The sequence below is a fragment of the Phascolarctos cinereus genome, unplaced genomic scaffold (genome assembly GCF_003287225.1).
Source record: "Phascolarctos cinereus isolate Bilbo 61053 unplaced genomic scaffold, phaCin_HiC Scaffold_2;HRSCAF=192, whole genome shotgun sequence".
Classification (NCBI taxonomy): domain Eukaryota; kingdom Metazoa; phylum Chordata; class Mammalia; order Diprotodontia; family Phascolarctidae; genus Phascolarctos; species Phascolarctos cinereus.
Genome location: NW_027555625.1, coordinates 27,929,708 through 27,944,939, shown reverse-complemented (window position 1 = coordinate 27,944,939; position 15,232 = coordinate 27,929,708). Strand labels below are relative to the sequence as shown.

The window sequence follows — 15,232 nt, the reverse complement described above, 5'->3', positions numbered from 1 at the left end:
TAAGTAGGCAGTATAGCCTGGTGGATAGTAGACTGGTCTCCATGTTAGAAAGACATGGAAGATCTGAGTTCAAATCCTGTCTCTGATCTCTCTCTCTCTCTCTCTCACACACACACACACACACACACATATGTATACATATACACATATAAGCATATATATACACATACATACATAGAGAGAGACCTAAGGCACTGTAAGCAAGTTATTGAGAGGTGTATCTATACAATCCAGATGAGTGATTGATCTGTGTCTATGGAAGCAATTCACAAAGTGGTTGGAAGCAAGGAAATAGAAGGAAAGGCAGACTTTTCCTTTCTGATTTTTTTTTTTTTTTGCTTTTTGGTGAGGCAAAAAAGGTTAGGTGATTTGTCCAGGGTCATACAGCTAGTGAGTGCTAAGTGTCTGAGGCTGGATTTGAACTCAGGTCCTTCTGACTCCAACACCAGAGCTCTATTCACTACACCACCTAGCTACACCTTTGACATTTTTTTAAGTAGGAAGCAGTTGATTTTTTTTTAATTGAGGCAACTTGAACAAACTCAGTTGAGTATGATTAGAAAGTCCCTCGTTATCAAGAGATAGAGAAGGTATTTAATTGCTTTACTTCTGATTATGAACACAAGTCATGAGGGCTTTTCTCTGAGCTACATCTACCTTTCCTGCCATGACAGGGCCCAGGGTAGGGAAAAGGCACATAAAGTGTTGTCAAGTCCCGCATTTTATTCTTTAAAAAAATTTATTGACACATAAAACCCAAAACAGAGTCCAGGTGCTCATTAGAGAGTCCACTTAGAGGAGTGCCTTTCTCTCTCCAATTATATTACCTGGTCAGCCACAGCTCGGGCTAATTTGTCCATTCGTGAACCAGCTTCAGCAATTTTCTTGGCAGCATTAATGACATCAGAAGTGTTTTTCAAGGGGCCCTTCCCTCTGAAAGAATACAGCATACGAGAATTAACATCTAAGTGTAAGAAGATTTTGAAAAAAAAAAAAATTAAATTAAGATCAAAAGATAATGAAGATTAACAACAACAAGAACAATAACAACAGTACACACAAACACACCCTGTCCCACCACTTAAAATCTGGCTCTATGTTGACTTTCATTGGCAGAGTTAGGCAGGCCCTTCCTTTTTTAATAAGAAAAAAATATGAATAGTTATAATAGTAGATCATTATATAGTACTCTCAAATTTGCAAAGGGTTTTAACTCTACTAATTTCATTGAACTTTCTAACAGCCCTGACTGAGGTAGTTCCAAATGAGAAAGCTTCAGTTTAGAAAGTCCCATAGGAAGCATGTGTGGAAATGGGATGTGAATACAATTGCCCTAGCTCTATGTCATAAGTTGACCGATTTAGAATTAGAAGAGATCTCAGTGGCCGTCTAGCCTGGCTCCTCCTTTTCCAGTTATATGATTTCATTAAAATCACTCAACTTCTAAATGTCACAAGCAAGGTCACACAACTAGTAAGATCCTGACACAGAAATTCCACTCAAGTCTTCTTAACTCCAAGAGTGGTATGCTATGCTATCCACTATGATACCTAACTGACATTTTGCTTAGAGAAATTGGATACAGAATTTGTGCTTCCCAGGTAATGTCATCTAAGCACCCACTGAGAAGCGTAGGCTGTTTGAATATAATGCCTAGAACATTTTGTTTTCTTTTGGCAGCCTCACAATGCAGAGAAGCTCTGACCCATAAGCCCCAAATTATGAAACATCATCTCTTTGCCTTTCCTCCAAAGGTAGCTAAGTGACTTGAGGCATACTCTGAAAAAACACATTCAAATCCCATTTCTTGTCCTTTTGCTTTTCATGTCTTTATATCTATCAAACATTATTTATAAGACAGCAATATGAGATACAAAACTAAATCCCAGTAGCCGGCTCAAACACGATGTGAAGAAAATCATGCCCTGACCAACGCAGACAGGGTTCAAGGTATGTGGTAAAGAATCATTCTAATCAACATTTATTAAGAATTTTTTAATAGGAGGACATAAAGTACTCTTTTATCAATCAGGTAACAAAGAAAGAGTGTTTGGATTTTGTTTAATTCCACCAAAACATTCCTATTCTTCTCTAAATTAACTAGTTCCAAATGGAACATTATGATAATTTAGCATCTCTGTTGTTGATTCCAACACTCACACCAGGAAATGAGAAAGTTACAGTTTCTTGGGGCAACAGCCCTCCCATGATGTGAGTTAACTTTTCAATTCCTATTTAGATTTCAAAAGAGAGGCAGAGGTTTCACATGTGCATTTTCATGCAATATGGATGAGTTACAGGTAGCAGACAATCTGGCTCCTTCCTCCTGAAGGTGGGGCATTTATTTATGTAAAAGAGTTTCTTGGGTATTTTTCCCATGTTTTTATTTCTTGCCACTTTTTGTTGTTGTTTTTAAAGGGAAGGCAAAAAAAAGTCAACATTTAATAATGTTCATACAAATTTATACTGGGGCTGCCAGGTTTAACACAGTTTCCTGTTGGAGTATTCATTTAAATGGATTATTTCTCACTATCTCCACTGCTTTCAGGTATAGCTTTATAACTAAAAAGTGACCGTCATAAGTGTCCTTTCCCACTATAATCACTCAGCATCATTGTGCATTTATTCTTATTTCTTTTAAGAATCTTATAGGACTCTATGGTCCAGTAACACGGCCTCTCCTGTCTCTCCTCCCTTCCTCACTTCTCCCCTCCCCCTTCTCTCCTCTCTTCTCCTTCTCTCTTCTCCCCCTCCCTTTCTTCTCTTTCCTAGCTCATCCTCTCCTCACAAACATGTCTGCACTTACAGTAAATAATATATTATATTATTATTATATCTATAACTATTATCTACCTACACTTTTGTATATATAGTTGCTTGCATGATTTCTCCCCCATTAGAATGTGAGTTCCTTGAGGGTAAAGATGTGTTTTCTCTTTCTTTGCATCTCCAGTGCTTAGCACAGTGCCTGGAATATAGTTAGTTCCTAATAAATGATTTGATGGACTAAACTAAGAAATGCTTTCCTTGTTGGTTTAGCCAGGAAAATGTAAAATGAAATCCAATAAGTTCTCTAGAAAATTCTCTTCTACTATAAATTAAGAGAAGACTGGTAAAGATAAAGACATGAATGGATAAAGGGATTTTCCTCTTTTGAGGTTCCCTATATCAATGAAACCACAATTCCATGCTCCTCAAACTCCAGTGGCATCCTATGCCTCTGGAATGAAGTATAATTCTCTTGCTGAGCTTTTAAAGCCCTTTAAAGCCTTGGCCCGACCCGTCTTTCCAGCCTCTCTGGACACTACTCTTGTTCCCATACTGGATGGTCTCGCTAAATTGATACCTTCTCTGCTTCTCACACAGTACTCCCCACATGGAAACTCCCCACATGGAACCTTGCCCTGGCTATTCCCTATGGCTGAACCCAATTGCCTCTTTGCCTTTCCTTCATAAAATTGTTCCCTTTTGAAGTGCATCTTAAACATCACCTTCTATAAGAAGCTTTTCCTGATTTTCTTACCCCAACTTAGGGTTTCCTCCTTCCAAACTACCTTATACTCAGTTAATTGCCTGTGTATTTATTAATTTTAGATTTATAGTGTGTATAAATATGGTCTTTTGAAGGCAAACATTTTTCATCCTGTCAGGAAGGATGAATCTACACCTATGTTCGGGTGAGACATAGGTCACCCTAAGCCTATGGCCAATGACCACAGGCCTCTTGCACAAACTTGCTGTGCACCTTCCTTAGTCCTTATTTCGTTGTTCTCCACCGTATATGCTTTTGGTGACCATCCCAACGTGGGTACAGTCTATAAGATGTTTGGAAGTTTAATTAAATTGAGCTCCTCATTTTATTTCCCTCTGTTCTCCTTTCCTCTCTTCTCTCCGCTCTTCACAAACAAGTCCCCACTCAGAAGAGCCTCAAACAAAGACTAGATAATCAGCTGTTGGGCCTTTTTAAAATGTCATTGACATGAAATTGAACTAGGGGGAGTCTGAGGTTTCTTCTAACTCTGAGGGTCTGTGATTCTGTGAATGTAACTTCCCTTTGAAGAAGTGTATTAGACACTAGCTGTGTGACCCTGGGCTAGTAACTTAACTACAAATGCCTCACAAAATAATAATAATAATAATAATAATAATAATAATAATAATAATAACAATAACAATAATACCAACAATAATGATAATAAAATACAAGTGACAGTTATCCCTATGAATATATCTGCTTTTAGCTCTGTGTGCATGTGTGTTTGATACAGAGAAAGAGAAATAGACAGAGAGGGGAGAGAGAGAGAGAGAGAGAGAGAGAGAGAGAGAGAGAGAGAGAGAGAGAGAGAGAGAGAAGGGAAGAAAGGGTTGAGAGAAGGAGGGCTTTACATGTATTCTATGATGCAGCCAGTGTTCAAAACATTGTCTGGAGCTCCTCCTTTGAAATTCTTTCAAAACTAATTTATAAACCTCATAAAATATTCAATAGCTGCAATATATTATATCCACAATTCATGTGCATGCCTGTATATTCTTCAAACTAGCTTTCTTCACCACCTAATGTATTAAGGAAGAAAAATAACATCAAGCTTATCATTTTCAGATGACTTTTGGAAACTTCCAAAAATCAAACCCAACATCAACAGATGAACATCTACCATCACTGAGAATACTAAGAAGATTGGGGTTCTGAAAAAAATGTTGCAACACATCTTGGAATAAGTTCACATACTCTTGAGGGGCCCACTTTGAAAAGGACGGTGTTCATTTTGATGCATAAGATTTATTATTATTAATTATTATTATTATTATTATTATTATTTTGTGAGGCATTTGAGGTTTAGTTACTAGCCCAGGGTCACACAGTTAGTGTCTAACACATTTCTTCAAAAGGAAGTTACATTCACAGAATCACAGACCCTCAGAGTTAGAAGAAACCTCAGACTCCTCCTAACTCAATTTTATGTCAATAACATTTAAAAAAAGGTCTAACAGCTGATCATCTAGCCTTTATCTGAGGCTCTTCTGAGCAGCCCACTCTACTTTGGGATGAATAGCAGCAACATCACCAATAAATAGCATTATATAACACCTACTAAGTGTCAGGCATTGTACTCAGTGCTTTACAAATATAATTTAATTTGTGCTTCCACCAACCTGGCGATGTAGGTGCTATTTTTATTCCCATTTAATAGATGATGAAACTGAGGCAAACAGAGGTTGTGACTTACCCAAGGTCACACAGTAGAGTTTCTGAGGTCATATTTGGCCTCAGGTCTTCCTATCTCCAGACCAGCCCTCTCTGCCTTTGCTGGGCCACCTAGCTGCCCCTCATTTTAATTCTTGGTAATTTTTTTTCCCTGACGTCAAACTCAAACCTGTCCCTCTTCAGGTTGTAACAGTGCTCCTTGTCTACCTTCTGAGGCTGAGCAGAATTAGGCTCAAACAAGATCTCTGGATCTCTGGAGTTGTTTCTAGATGATGCCAGTGGTCACCTAGTCCAATGCTTTTAGTCTAAATATTTTGTCCAAAGTCACAAAAATAGTGTCAAGGGTGACATTTGAATACATAACTTCAGACTTCTTATAGACAAATAAGGTCTAATGGCTAGGGAACTATCCTCTAAACCAAGAAATATATTGTCTATGTGACTGTACGCCAATCACAGATTCTCAGGACTCTAGGCTGCTCTCTAGTCTGGGATTCAACTGGACCCATGATCGTGTTTTTTTAAAAATGTTGATAAATTTATTTCAACATACAGAAAAAGGAAAATGATAAATGTTGGACAAGATGTGAGAAAATTGGAACAATAATGCATTGTTGTTGGAGTTGTGAACTGATTTCACCATTCTGGAGAACAATTTGGAACTGTCCCCAAAGGGCTATAAAACTGTGCACACCCTTTAACCGAGCAATACCACTACTAGGTCTGTATCCACAGAGATCATAAAAAAGGGAAAATAACCTCCATGTACAAAATATTTATAGCAGTTCTTTTTGTAGTGGCAACAAATTGGAAAGTGAGGGGATGCCCTTCAATTGGGGAATGGCTGAATGAGTCATGGTACATGATTGCAACGGAATGCTATTTTTCCATAAGAAATGAGGAGCATGCAGATTTCAGAAAAACCTGGAAAGACTTACATGAACTGATTCTCAATGAAATGGACAGAACCAGGAGAATATTGTATGTAGTAACGGCAACATTATGTGATGATTAACTATGATAGACTTAGCTCTTCTCAGCAATGCAATGATCCAAGACAATTCCAAAAGACTCATGATGGAAAATGCTATCTATATCCAGAGGAAGAACTATGAAGTCTGAATGCAGATAACAGCATATGATTTTCACCTTTGTTGTCGTTTTTAGTTTTTCTTTTCTTGTGGTTTTCCCCTTTTTGTTCTGATTCTTCTTTCACAGCATGATTAATGTCGAAATATGTTTAACATGATTGTACATGTATAGTATATATCACATTGCTTGGTGTTTGGGGGAGGAAGGAGGGGAGAGAGGAGAATTGGTGGGAAGGAAGGAGGGAGAAAAATTTGGAACTCAAAATCTTACAAAAATGAATGTTGAAAAATATCTTTCCATGTAGTTGGAAAAATACCACTAGGTTAAAAAAATTGTTTCTATTTAATTAGTTTACTTTGTAATTTTGAGTATTTTTAAATGTTACGACATATTCAGGGGCAGCTAGTTGGCTCAGTGGAAAGAGCACCAGCCCTGGAGTCAGGAGGACCTAAGTTCAAATCTGGCTTCAGACACATAACACTCACTATCTGTGTGACTCTGGGCAAGTCACTTAACTCCAATTGCCTCATGAAAAAGACATTATTCGGAGAAGGGGTGTATAGGCCAAAGGGGTCTAGCATACAAAAAGGTTATGAACCCCTGCCTTAATATTTTAAGTTACAGAGAAATTGTCAACTCATGTTGATAGAAGGAATTTCCTCATCTGGAAGTCTCTTGTACCAATGAAGTCACAGGGTTAGTTCCTATTCATATCCCTAAGTACTAGGTGCAATGCTAAGTGTGGTGGCGGGGGGGGGGGGGGTCAAAGACCAATGCAAAAACATTTGGTTTCTCTTTGCTTCCTTGGACAGTTTTTTTTTTCTTTAATCCTTTTTGTAACACAAGGCATGACCAGCACGAGTTGTTTATTTTTGGCAACCAAAATGCAAAGAAGGAATTCACCTTTGATTTTCCCTTTAGTGTTTTTGCAATGGAAGCAGAATTTTGAGTTTGCGCCACAGGTAAAGGTCCATAGTGACCCTCATGAAGAAGTTAGTGCACAAACAATGTAGCAGAACCACTTTAATTTTCAATAATAATGGAGTGAATGTCTTGTAGATTACTGAACCAAATTAATGAATTAGAAGAGGGGAAGAATAAGATAATCAGAGGAAAGAATACCGTAGCACACAAATGGACTGTAATCACTTGGTTTGGGGATATGGAATCCAATTCTAATGATGTGTTTCAATCAACTGGACCTCTTTATTTTGTGTCAGAGGCAGCCCTGGTTGGGGGTGGGGCAGTGCATGGCCATGGAACTGGGGGTGGCTTCTGAATGAAGAGCAGGAGATGAGTTTAGCCCCCTGCTTGGGACCTTGAGTTGCATATACACAGGGCTACCCATAGAGAAGTCAAGAAGTCAGCATATCCAGTTTTAAAGCAGGGTCAACCTTGCTGATTGAAGAGAGAAGAAATTGTTTCCCTCATACTGTCACTGAGACAATCCATTTTTATAGGCTTAGAACAAAGATCACTCTTCTTCTACCTGAAATCTGCATTCAACCATGGTGGATAGAGGGCTGGACATAGGGCCAGGAAAAGCTGAGTTTGAATACTGCTCCTGGCACATGCTATCTATGTGACCCTAAGCAAGTCACTGAACACTTGGCTTCAGTTTCTCCATCTGGAAACTAAGGATAATAAGAACATTAACCTCATGGGACTCTTGTGAAAATGAAATGAGATGATTCCTGTAAGGCAAGAAACACTGGAGCTCTTTGCATAACCTTGGACCTGATTACTGTAGGGGACAATACCATCCTCCCCATCTCTCAGGCTTAGAACCCAGGAGACATTCTGGATCTCTCATTGTCTCTCACCCCTCCATATCCAATCTCTTGCCAAGGCCTGCCCATTTCACCTTCGCAACATTTCTCAAATATACCCCTTACTCTCCCCTGACACTGCTATCACTCTGGTGCAAGCCCTCATCCCCTCGTGCCTTGATTATTGCAATAGCTGCTATGGGTCTGTCTGCCTCAATGGTCTTCCTACTTAAGGCTGTCCTCCATTCCACCACTAAAGTGATTTTCTTAACATCCGTGTTGGATCATGTCACCCCTCCCCACTCAATAAACTCCAGTGGCTCCCTATTGCCTTCAGAAACAAATATAATATGCTTTGTTTGACATTCAAAACCCTTCATAGCCTTGACCTCTCCCACCTTTGCAGTCTTCTTACACCTGACTCCCTGACATATATTCTACAATCCAGTGATACCGGCCTCCTTGGCTGTTCCATGAACAAGACACTCCATCTCTTAGTTCCAGGCATTCTCTCTGGCTGTTCCCCAAGCCTGGAATGCTCTCTCTCCTCTATTCCAACTGCCAACCTCTCTGGCTTTCCTTAAGTCCCCCCTAAAACAACATCTACTGCAGGAAGCCCAACCCCTCTTCATTCCAGTGCCTTCCCTCTGTTAATTATTTTCTATTTATCCCATATATAGCTTGCTTTGTCTATATGTGTTTACATGTTCCCCCCCATTGGATTGCAAGCACTTTGAGGGCAGGGATTGTCCTGTTTTCATTTCCCTGGTGCTTAGCACAGTGCTTGGCACAGAGTAGGAACTAAATAAATATTGAATTGAATTGAAGTTAATCTCTTAGCTGTGGTTTCTGCATCTATAAAATGGGTATAATGATAGCATCTATCTTAAAGGGTTGTGGTGAGGATCCAATGAGATAATATTTGTAAAGCAAGAGGTAGTGGGCCAGTACATGTCATCCTGGACAAGTCACTTAATATCTTGTTGGTCTACACCAGTGCTGTCAAACTCAAATTGAAACAAAAGTCACTTAACTGTACAGAAGGATATCTGCAAGCCTCACCACATATTTCTATACATTTTTTGTTATTAATACATCGACACATTTAAAGCAGGTAGGAACCAGTTTTAATCTGGTTGGGGCCACAACTGGTATGGTGCAGTCTGGTGTGGTGTGACACCTTTCTCATAGGCACCTCCAGCATAATATGTTGTGAGAAGATATAACTTACACTGGCAAAGAGACTATTGTCATTGGAAGAGACCTATGCCAATGAAAATCACAGGTCTGTGTCTTTCTCCTCATATACAAAGTATTTTACACTCTTTAAAGGGCTATGTAAACATTATTTGTTGTTATTATTATTATTAATTATTCTTCCTTCTTTTCTTTCACTCTTCCTGTCCCTGTAGGAAAGGGTAATCTTCCAAATAACCCAAAATATTTAAACAAAAACATACAGTAATCAGAGTTTTGTTTTTCAAGCCCAGTAAAATTTGATAAACATTTATTAAGCAACTACAATGTGCCAGGCACTGTGTTAAACACTGAGAATGCAAAGGTAAGAATGAGATAGTTCCTACCTTCAAGGATCTGATACAGAGAAAGATAATTAAATGCAAAAAAAAACAAAAACATAGACCAAATAAGAATTCAGAAAATTATTCCAAGAGGGAATGAGCCTTAAGAGCTTAAGGGATCAGAAAAGCCTGATTAAAGAAAGTACAGAAGAGCTATGTGGAAAACAAAGCAAAACAAACCAACAAACAATGTAGAGTTTGTCTGCTGTGGAGGTAAGCATCATAGCATCCCAAATGTCATTCCTAGAGAAGTGAAGGGATTTGTTTAAGGTCACAGAGGTGGAAGTGAAAAGTGCAGGATCACACCCTAAGTCTTCTCTGGTCCAAGTTCAACATGCTTTCCATGGTATCATAATTTTGTTTCTCTTAATTTTCTTCATGGAATTATGCATGTTCTAAATACATAATGCACCATCACAATGCAAACTAATTCCATTCAATCCAATGCATTCATTAAGCATCTACAATCCACAAGGTAGTGTGTTAATGGCTAAAGATATAAAGGGCAGCTAGGTGATGCAGGGGACAGAGTGCCTGGCCTGGAGTAAGGAAGACTTATCTTTCTGAGTTCAAACCTATCCTCAAACACTAGCTATGTGACTCTGGACAAGTTACTCAATCTTGTTTTCCTCAGTTTCTTCATCTGTCAAATGAGTTAGAGAAGTAAATCACATACCACTCCAGTATCTTTGATGAGAAAATCCAAATGTAGTCACAAGGAATTGCATGACTGAACCACAAAGATGCAAAGCTATATATGAAGAAGATTCTTTGCCCTAAAGGAGTTTACATTCTACTGGCTGGGCATGTGATAACCGAACAGTGTCAACCAGTGATTCTGAAATTCTTACAAGAATATTTTTATTAATGCAATCTCTGTCTGATTTAACACCAAAAGATGAGACTTTGTAAATGTATGTGTCTCAATTGATTATAACAATACGTCATCTTCAGAACCCTATGAAACGCTCCCATTCCCCACTAGCAACATGACTAGACTAATTATTTGCCCAAAATAATTATTTTCTATCAAGCATGTCATTAATGGATTACATAATGCCCAGCTGCCATTAAAATGCTGAAAGGAAGCAGATTGAATCATCCTAAGCCTTGCAGTGGGGTAATACAGGCTGATCTGATAACTTAGATTTGTTTTTAAAAAAATGTTGTTTTTGAAAAGTGTTCAGATTTTTAGCTAAACTATTATTTTTGATGACCTGAAGCTGTCAAAGCAAGATACAATGGGTTCTCTCATCAGTCCCTCTAATGAACACAATGGCATGTGAAGGTCCCATGAGTATCCAGCAGTCACCCGCTCTGCTGAAGTTTAAAACAAGCCACAGTGAATAGATTTCCCTCCACCAGACACCGCTGATGTTGGACCTCACATCTCTTTCATAACTTCCATCTACATTCATCCTGTTTTTGTTGACACCTTCCAGAGCCAATTAAGGATCCAGAGGGTCCCCACAATAGTGATATCTTAGCATTGCTTAAGTCTTTCAACTTTGATCACTGGTATCTACTCATTAACCAAGAATAGACAAACATTTCTTAAGCATCAACTATGTGACAGACGCTGTGTTAACCATACCAGTAGAATATACACTCACTGTAGGTGGTTCATTTTTGTGCTTGTATTCCTAGCAAGTACCACTGTGCCTAGTCTATAGTAAGCATTTAACAAATGTTTTTCAGATTGTTTTGGATTTAGAAGTAACTGGTTTGGATAAGTTTGGATGACACCACTTTTATTACCATAAAACATATCCTCCAGGTAACTAAAGATGTGATTGGCTTGGTTAAGTACAACTCACCTTTATGTGATAGGGAAAGTTCAGAGATTATCCTCATTTAGCAAAATAGGTAACTGAGGTTTCAAAGCAAAAAAGGGCAGAGAACCTGAGTTTGAACTTTGCCTCTGGTGCTCATTATTGGTGTGATTTGGGTTATAATCTTCTTAGGTCTCCATTTCCTCAACTGCAAAATTGAGTTGATATATACGGCATCTGAAATCCTTTCTAGCCCTAAATCTAAGATCATTATAACCCATATGTGTATGGCTATCTAAGGCTTGCAAAGAAGTATATACCCATTTGGGTCTCACAGCAAAAAATGGAGATATTATAGCATCATTAGTCCCACTGAATAAATTATGATACTGAGGCCCAGGCGAGGAGTCTCTTTCCCTGTTTCCAGAAATTTAACAGGCTAGTTGAGCTGACAACCAATATCAAGCCAGGTAGAAATGAATGTAAATGTTCTGTAGCCAACAGGGGTTAAATAATTGCTTGACAAATGTAATGGCATCTAATTGAATATGTTGTTCTGCTGTAGTTGGCCACTGGCATGATGCTAATTGGCAATTCAGTGAGCCAACTCCAGGGAAGAGATGTGCTACATCAGATAGCTCCCAATCACTGTCTTTGATGAGAATGGCATGGGGCCTTACCTTGTAAAGTCTGTCATTTCCATCATGATCATACACATCTGCTTGGCCAGGACAATGATGTCATTGCCACTGTCATCCCATTTAGCCACCTCGGCATCCAGCTTGCTCTTCTCCTGATGGAAGATTTCCACCTGCTCGGCTATTTTTGCCTTTTCCTCTTGGGGTAGTTGAGCCATGATGGCCTGTGTGGGTTTCAGAGAAATATAAAATGTGAATAAGAAGCAAGGAGACCCTAGACTGACTATTTTTTGTAACTAGTCAAGGAGAGAGTGCAAAGTGGTTACATCCTCTCAGAGCCATAACTAGGGTAGGGCAATCAATGCTTTGCTCCAGAGCAGAAAATTAGACACTGTTTCTTCTCCAGTTTACCTTGTTGCTCAGGATAGTAGCCTTGTCCTAGGGGCACTTCTTCCACTTGTTATATTAAACCTAATAGTAACCTACCGTAAGTTTCTTTCCCAACTCTTCATCCTTTCCCTACCCCCCACCATCCCACCAACCACGTGCTGCTAAACTTATAATCTTCTGGTGACTAAGTAAGGACATTTACCCCATGTGCAGAAATAGCTAGCTTTGGCTTTGTATTTATTCAGTGAGTTAGTCATCAAACATTAAAACTTACTATGTGCCAGAGTCTGTACTCAGCCCTGGGCATATAAGGAAAGGCAAAGGCATTTTTTATACATTCTAATGGGGTGGAAATATGTAAATAACTAGCTATCTGCATCAGATATAGATAGATAGATAGATAGATAGATAGATAGATAGATAGATAGATATAATTTAGTCAATAAGATCTCCAAAATAATAGCAATTAGCTTATATTTATATAACACTTTATATGTACCAGACACTGTGCTAAGCATTTTAATATTATTATTTTATTTGGTTCTCACAACAATCCTGGGAGTTAGGTACTATTATTATTACCACTTTACAGATGGAAAAAAAAAACTGAGGCACGTGACTTGCTCAAGGTCTCACAGCTATTCCTGAGGCAGGATTGAAACTCAGGTGTTTCTGGCTTCAGGCCCAGTGCTCTATGTACTGCACCACCTAGCTGCCATCTCTATCTCTATTTACGCACATATATGCATATGTGTGTGAACATATATGTATGCATATGTAGACACATCTAAAACATGCATGTAGATGTGTATCATGTGCGTTTCTGTATTTGTGTGTGTTCGTACACATACATGTACCTATATACATACACATATGTGTACACGTGTGTGCAGTGTATGCATATACACACATCTCTTATTTATGTCTATCTAATTTGTATCTATCTCTCTGTCTAGAGAGTAGCTGGAAAGTAGTGTGGGAAAGAAAGACATCAGTAGTTGGGAACAACTTGAGAATATTACCCTTTTCCCAGAAAGAATGGATTTGTTTTTGGTAGTGTCAGAGAAATCAGTCATCTAATCGACAAGCATTTATTAAGCACCTACCGTGTGCTAGGCACTGTTGTTAAGTAATAGGAATACAAAGATGTGTAAAAACAAAGAAACAAAAAAAGATTCCATCCCTTCTTTCAAGGATCTCACAGACTGTTGGGTGAGAAAACTTACAAACAACCATATAGAAACAAAACATAGACAAGGGAAATTGCAGATAATCAAACAGAGAGAGAAGGACAAAGAGTGTAGAAAATGGGATTTGAGCTAAGTGTAAAAGGAAACCGGGAGAACTCAGAAATGGAAGTTAGTTTCTCCAAAAAGGACTGATTTTCTACAATGATGAAAACATTGCAACCACTAGGCTACCTTTAAGCCAAACAATTCCTGGCAGCATTAGCAATGGTGGCCAAACATAGACCCTCCACCACACAATAGTGCTGGAGAACACATGTGTGAAGTCAAAGGGGCCCAAAGGTGCCATCCGAATTCTCAGTAACAAGGCTGCTCATTTTCTTTGATTGTATCTGCTAGAAGGAGTCTATTCGAGACAATTTTTATACTTGGTCTTAGCAAATTTACACCAGATGAAAGGAATCCACTCCTTCAGGCTTGGAGTATGATTGGGGAATGAGAGCATAGAAGGGGGAGGGTATTTGGTCACTGAATAGAAGAATTTAAACAAATATCAGAGCAGCAAGCTAAAAAAAATAAGTCTAGCTGCCTCAGTGAAATGAGTTCATAGCTTCTTGTCAAACAAAGGCTCTTCCTCAGAGTGTCCAGCACAGGGAGATTAATGGTATGTGTGTTTTTGTTGGGGAGTCAGGGGTGCTATTGTCTACCTCCCTTCTCACCCATCTAAGGCCTTGTTGTTCTTGTTTATTCATTTTCAGTCATGTCTGATTCTTTGTGACCTCATCTAGGGTTTTCTTGAGAAAGATACAGGAGTGGTTTGCCATTTCCTTTACCAGCTCTAAGGCAGACAAAGGTCAATTAATTTGCCCAAGGTCACACATCTAGCAAGTGTTTGAGGTCTGATTAGAACTCAGATCTTCCTGATACCTTCTATCTATTTAAATCACCTACCTTCTTCAAAGATAAATACATATAGAAGTATTATAGAAAATATATATATATATATATAAAATAACTCCAAAAAATTCAGTATGTGGTCTTTAGTGGGAACAAGGGAGGTTGCCAGCAGAATGGATTAGGAAAGACTTCCCATAGAAGGTGGCATGAGAACTTTGTATTAAAAGGAGAAAGGACCTCTTCGAGGGGTTGGTGAGGCATGGGGGAGCCTTCAGTGCAAAAGTTCAGAGACGGGAAATACAGTCTCATGTGTGAGGCACAGAGCAAAGGCACTTTTGCCAAATCTCTGAGGGAGGCTGAAGGGAGTGATGAGGCTGGAAAAGGAAGAGGCTAGGTTAAGGCCAGGTGGTGAAGGTTTTAAACAGAGGAGTTTATATTTATTTATTTTATGTGTTACAGACACAATAGGGAGCTACTGTATGTGACTGAGTAGGGGAGTCAAATGTGGAAATCCTAGATCATTTAAGTGGTTTAAGCTTCATAGGGAGATGGACAATGGTATGGTGAACATAGAGACCACTTTAAGATATTTGAGCTCAAATCCTGCTTCTAATGATTACTATCTGTGTGAACTTGGGTAAGTCACTTAAATTCCCTTGGTCTCAGTTTCATCATCTATAAAATGAGGCGGTTACCCTAGA

General features: G+C 38.8%; 1 protein-coding gene across 1 annotated transcript in view; it reads right to left on the bottom strand.

Annotated features, from left to right (window-relative positions):
* LOC110218426 (catenin alpha-2) overlaps window positions 1-15,232 on the bottom strand; it is a 1,469,797-nt gene that overhangs the window by 59,582 nt on the left and 1,394,983 nt on the right. Inside the window, 2 exon segments of the mRNA XM_021001143.2 lie at window positions 828-933; window positions 12,100-12,281. Of these exon segments, the coding sequence (XP_020856802.1) occupies window positions 828-933; window positions 12,100-12,281 (288 nt within the window).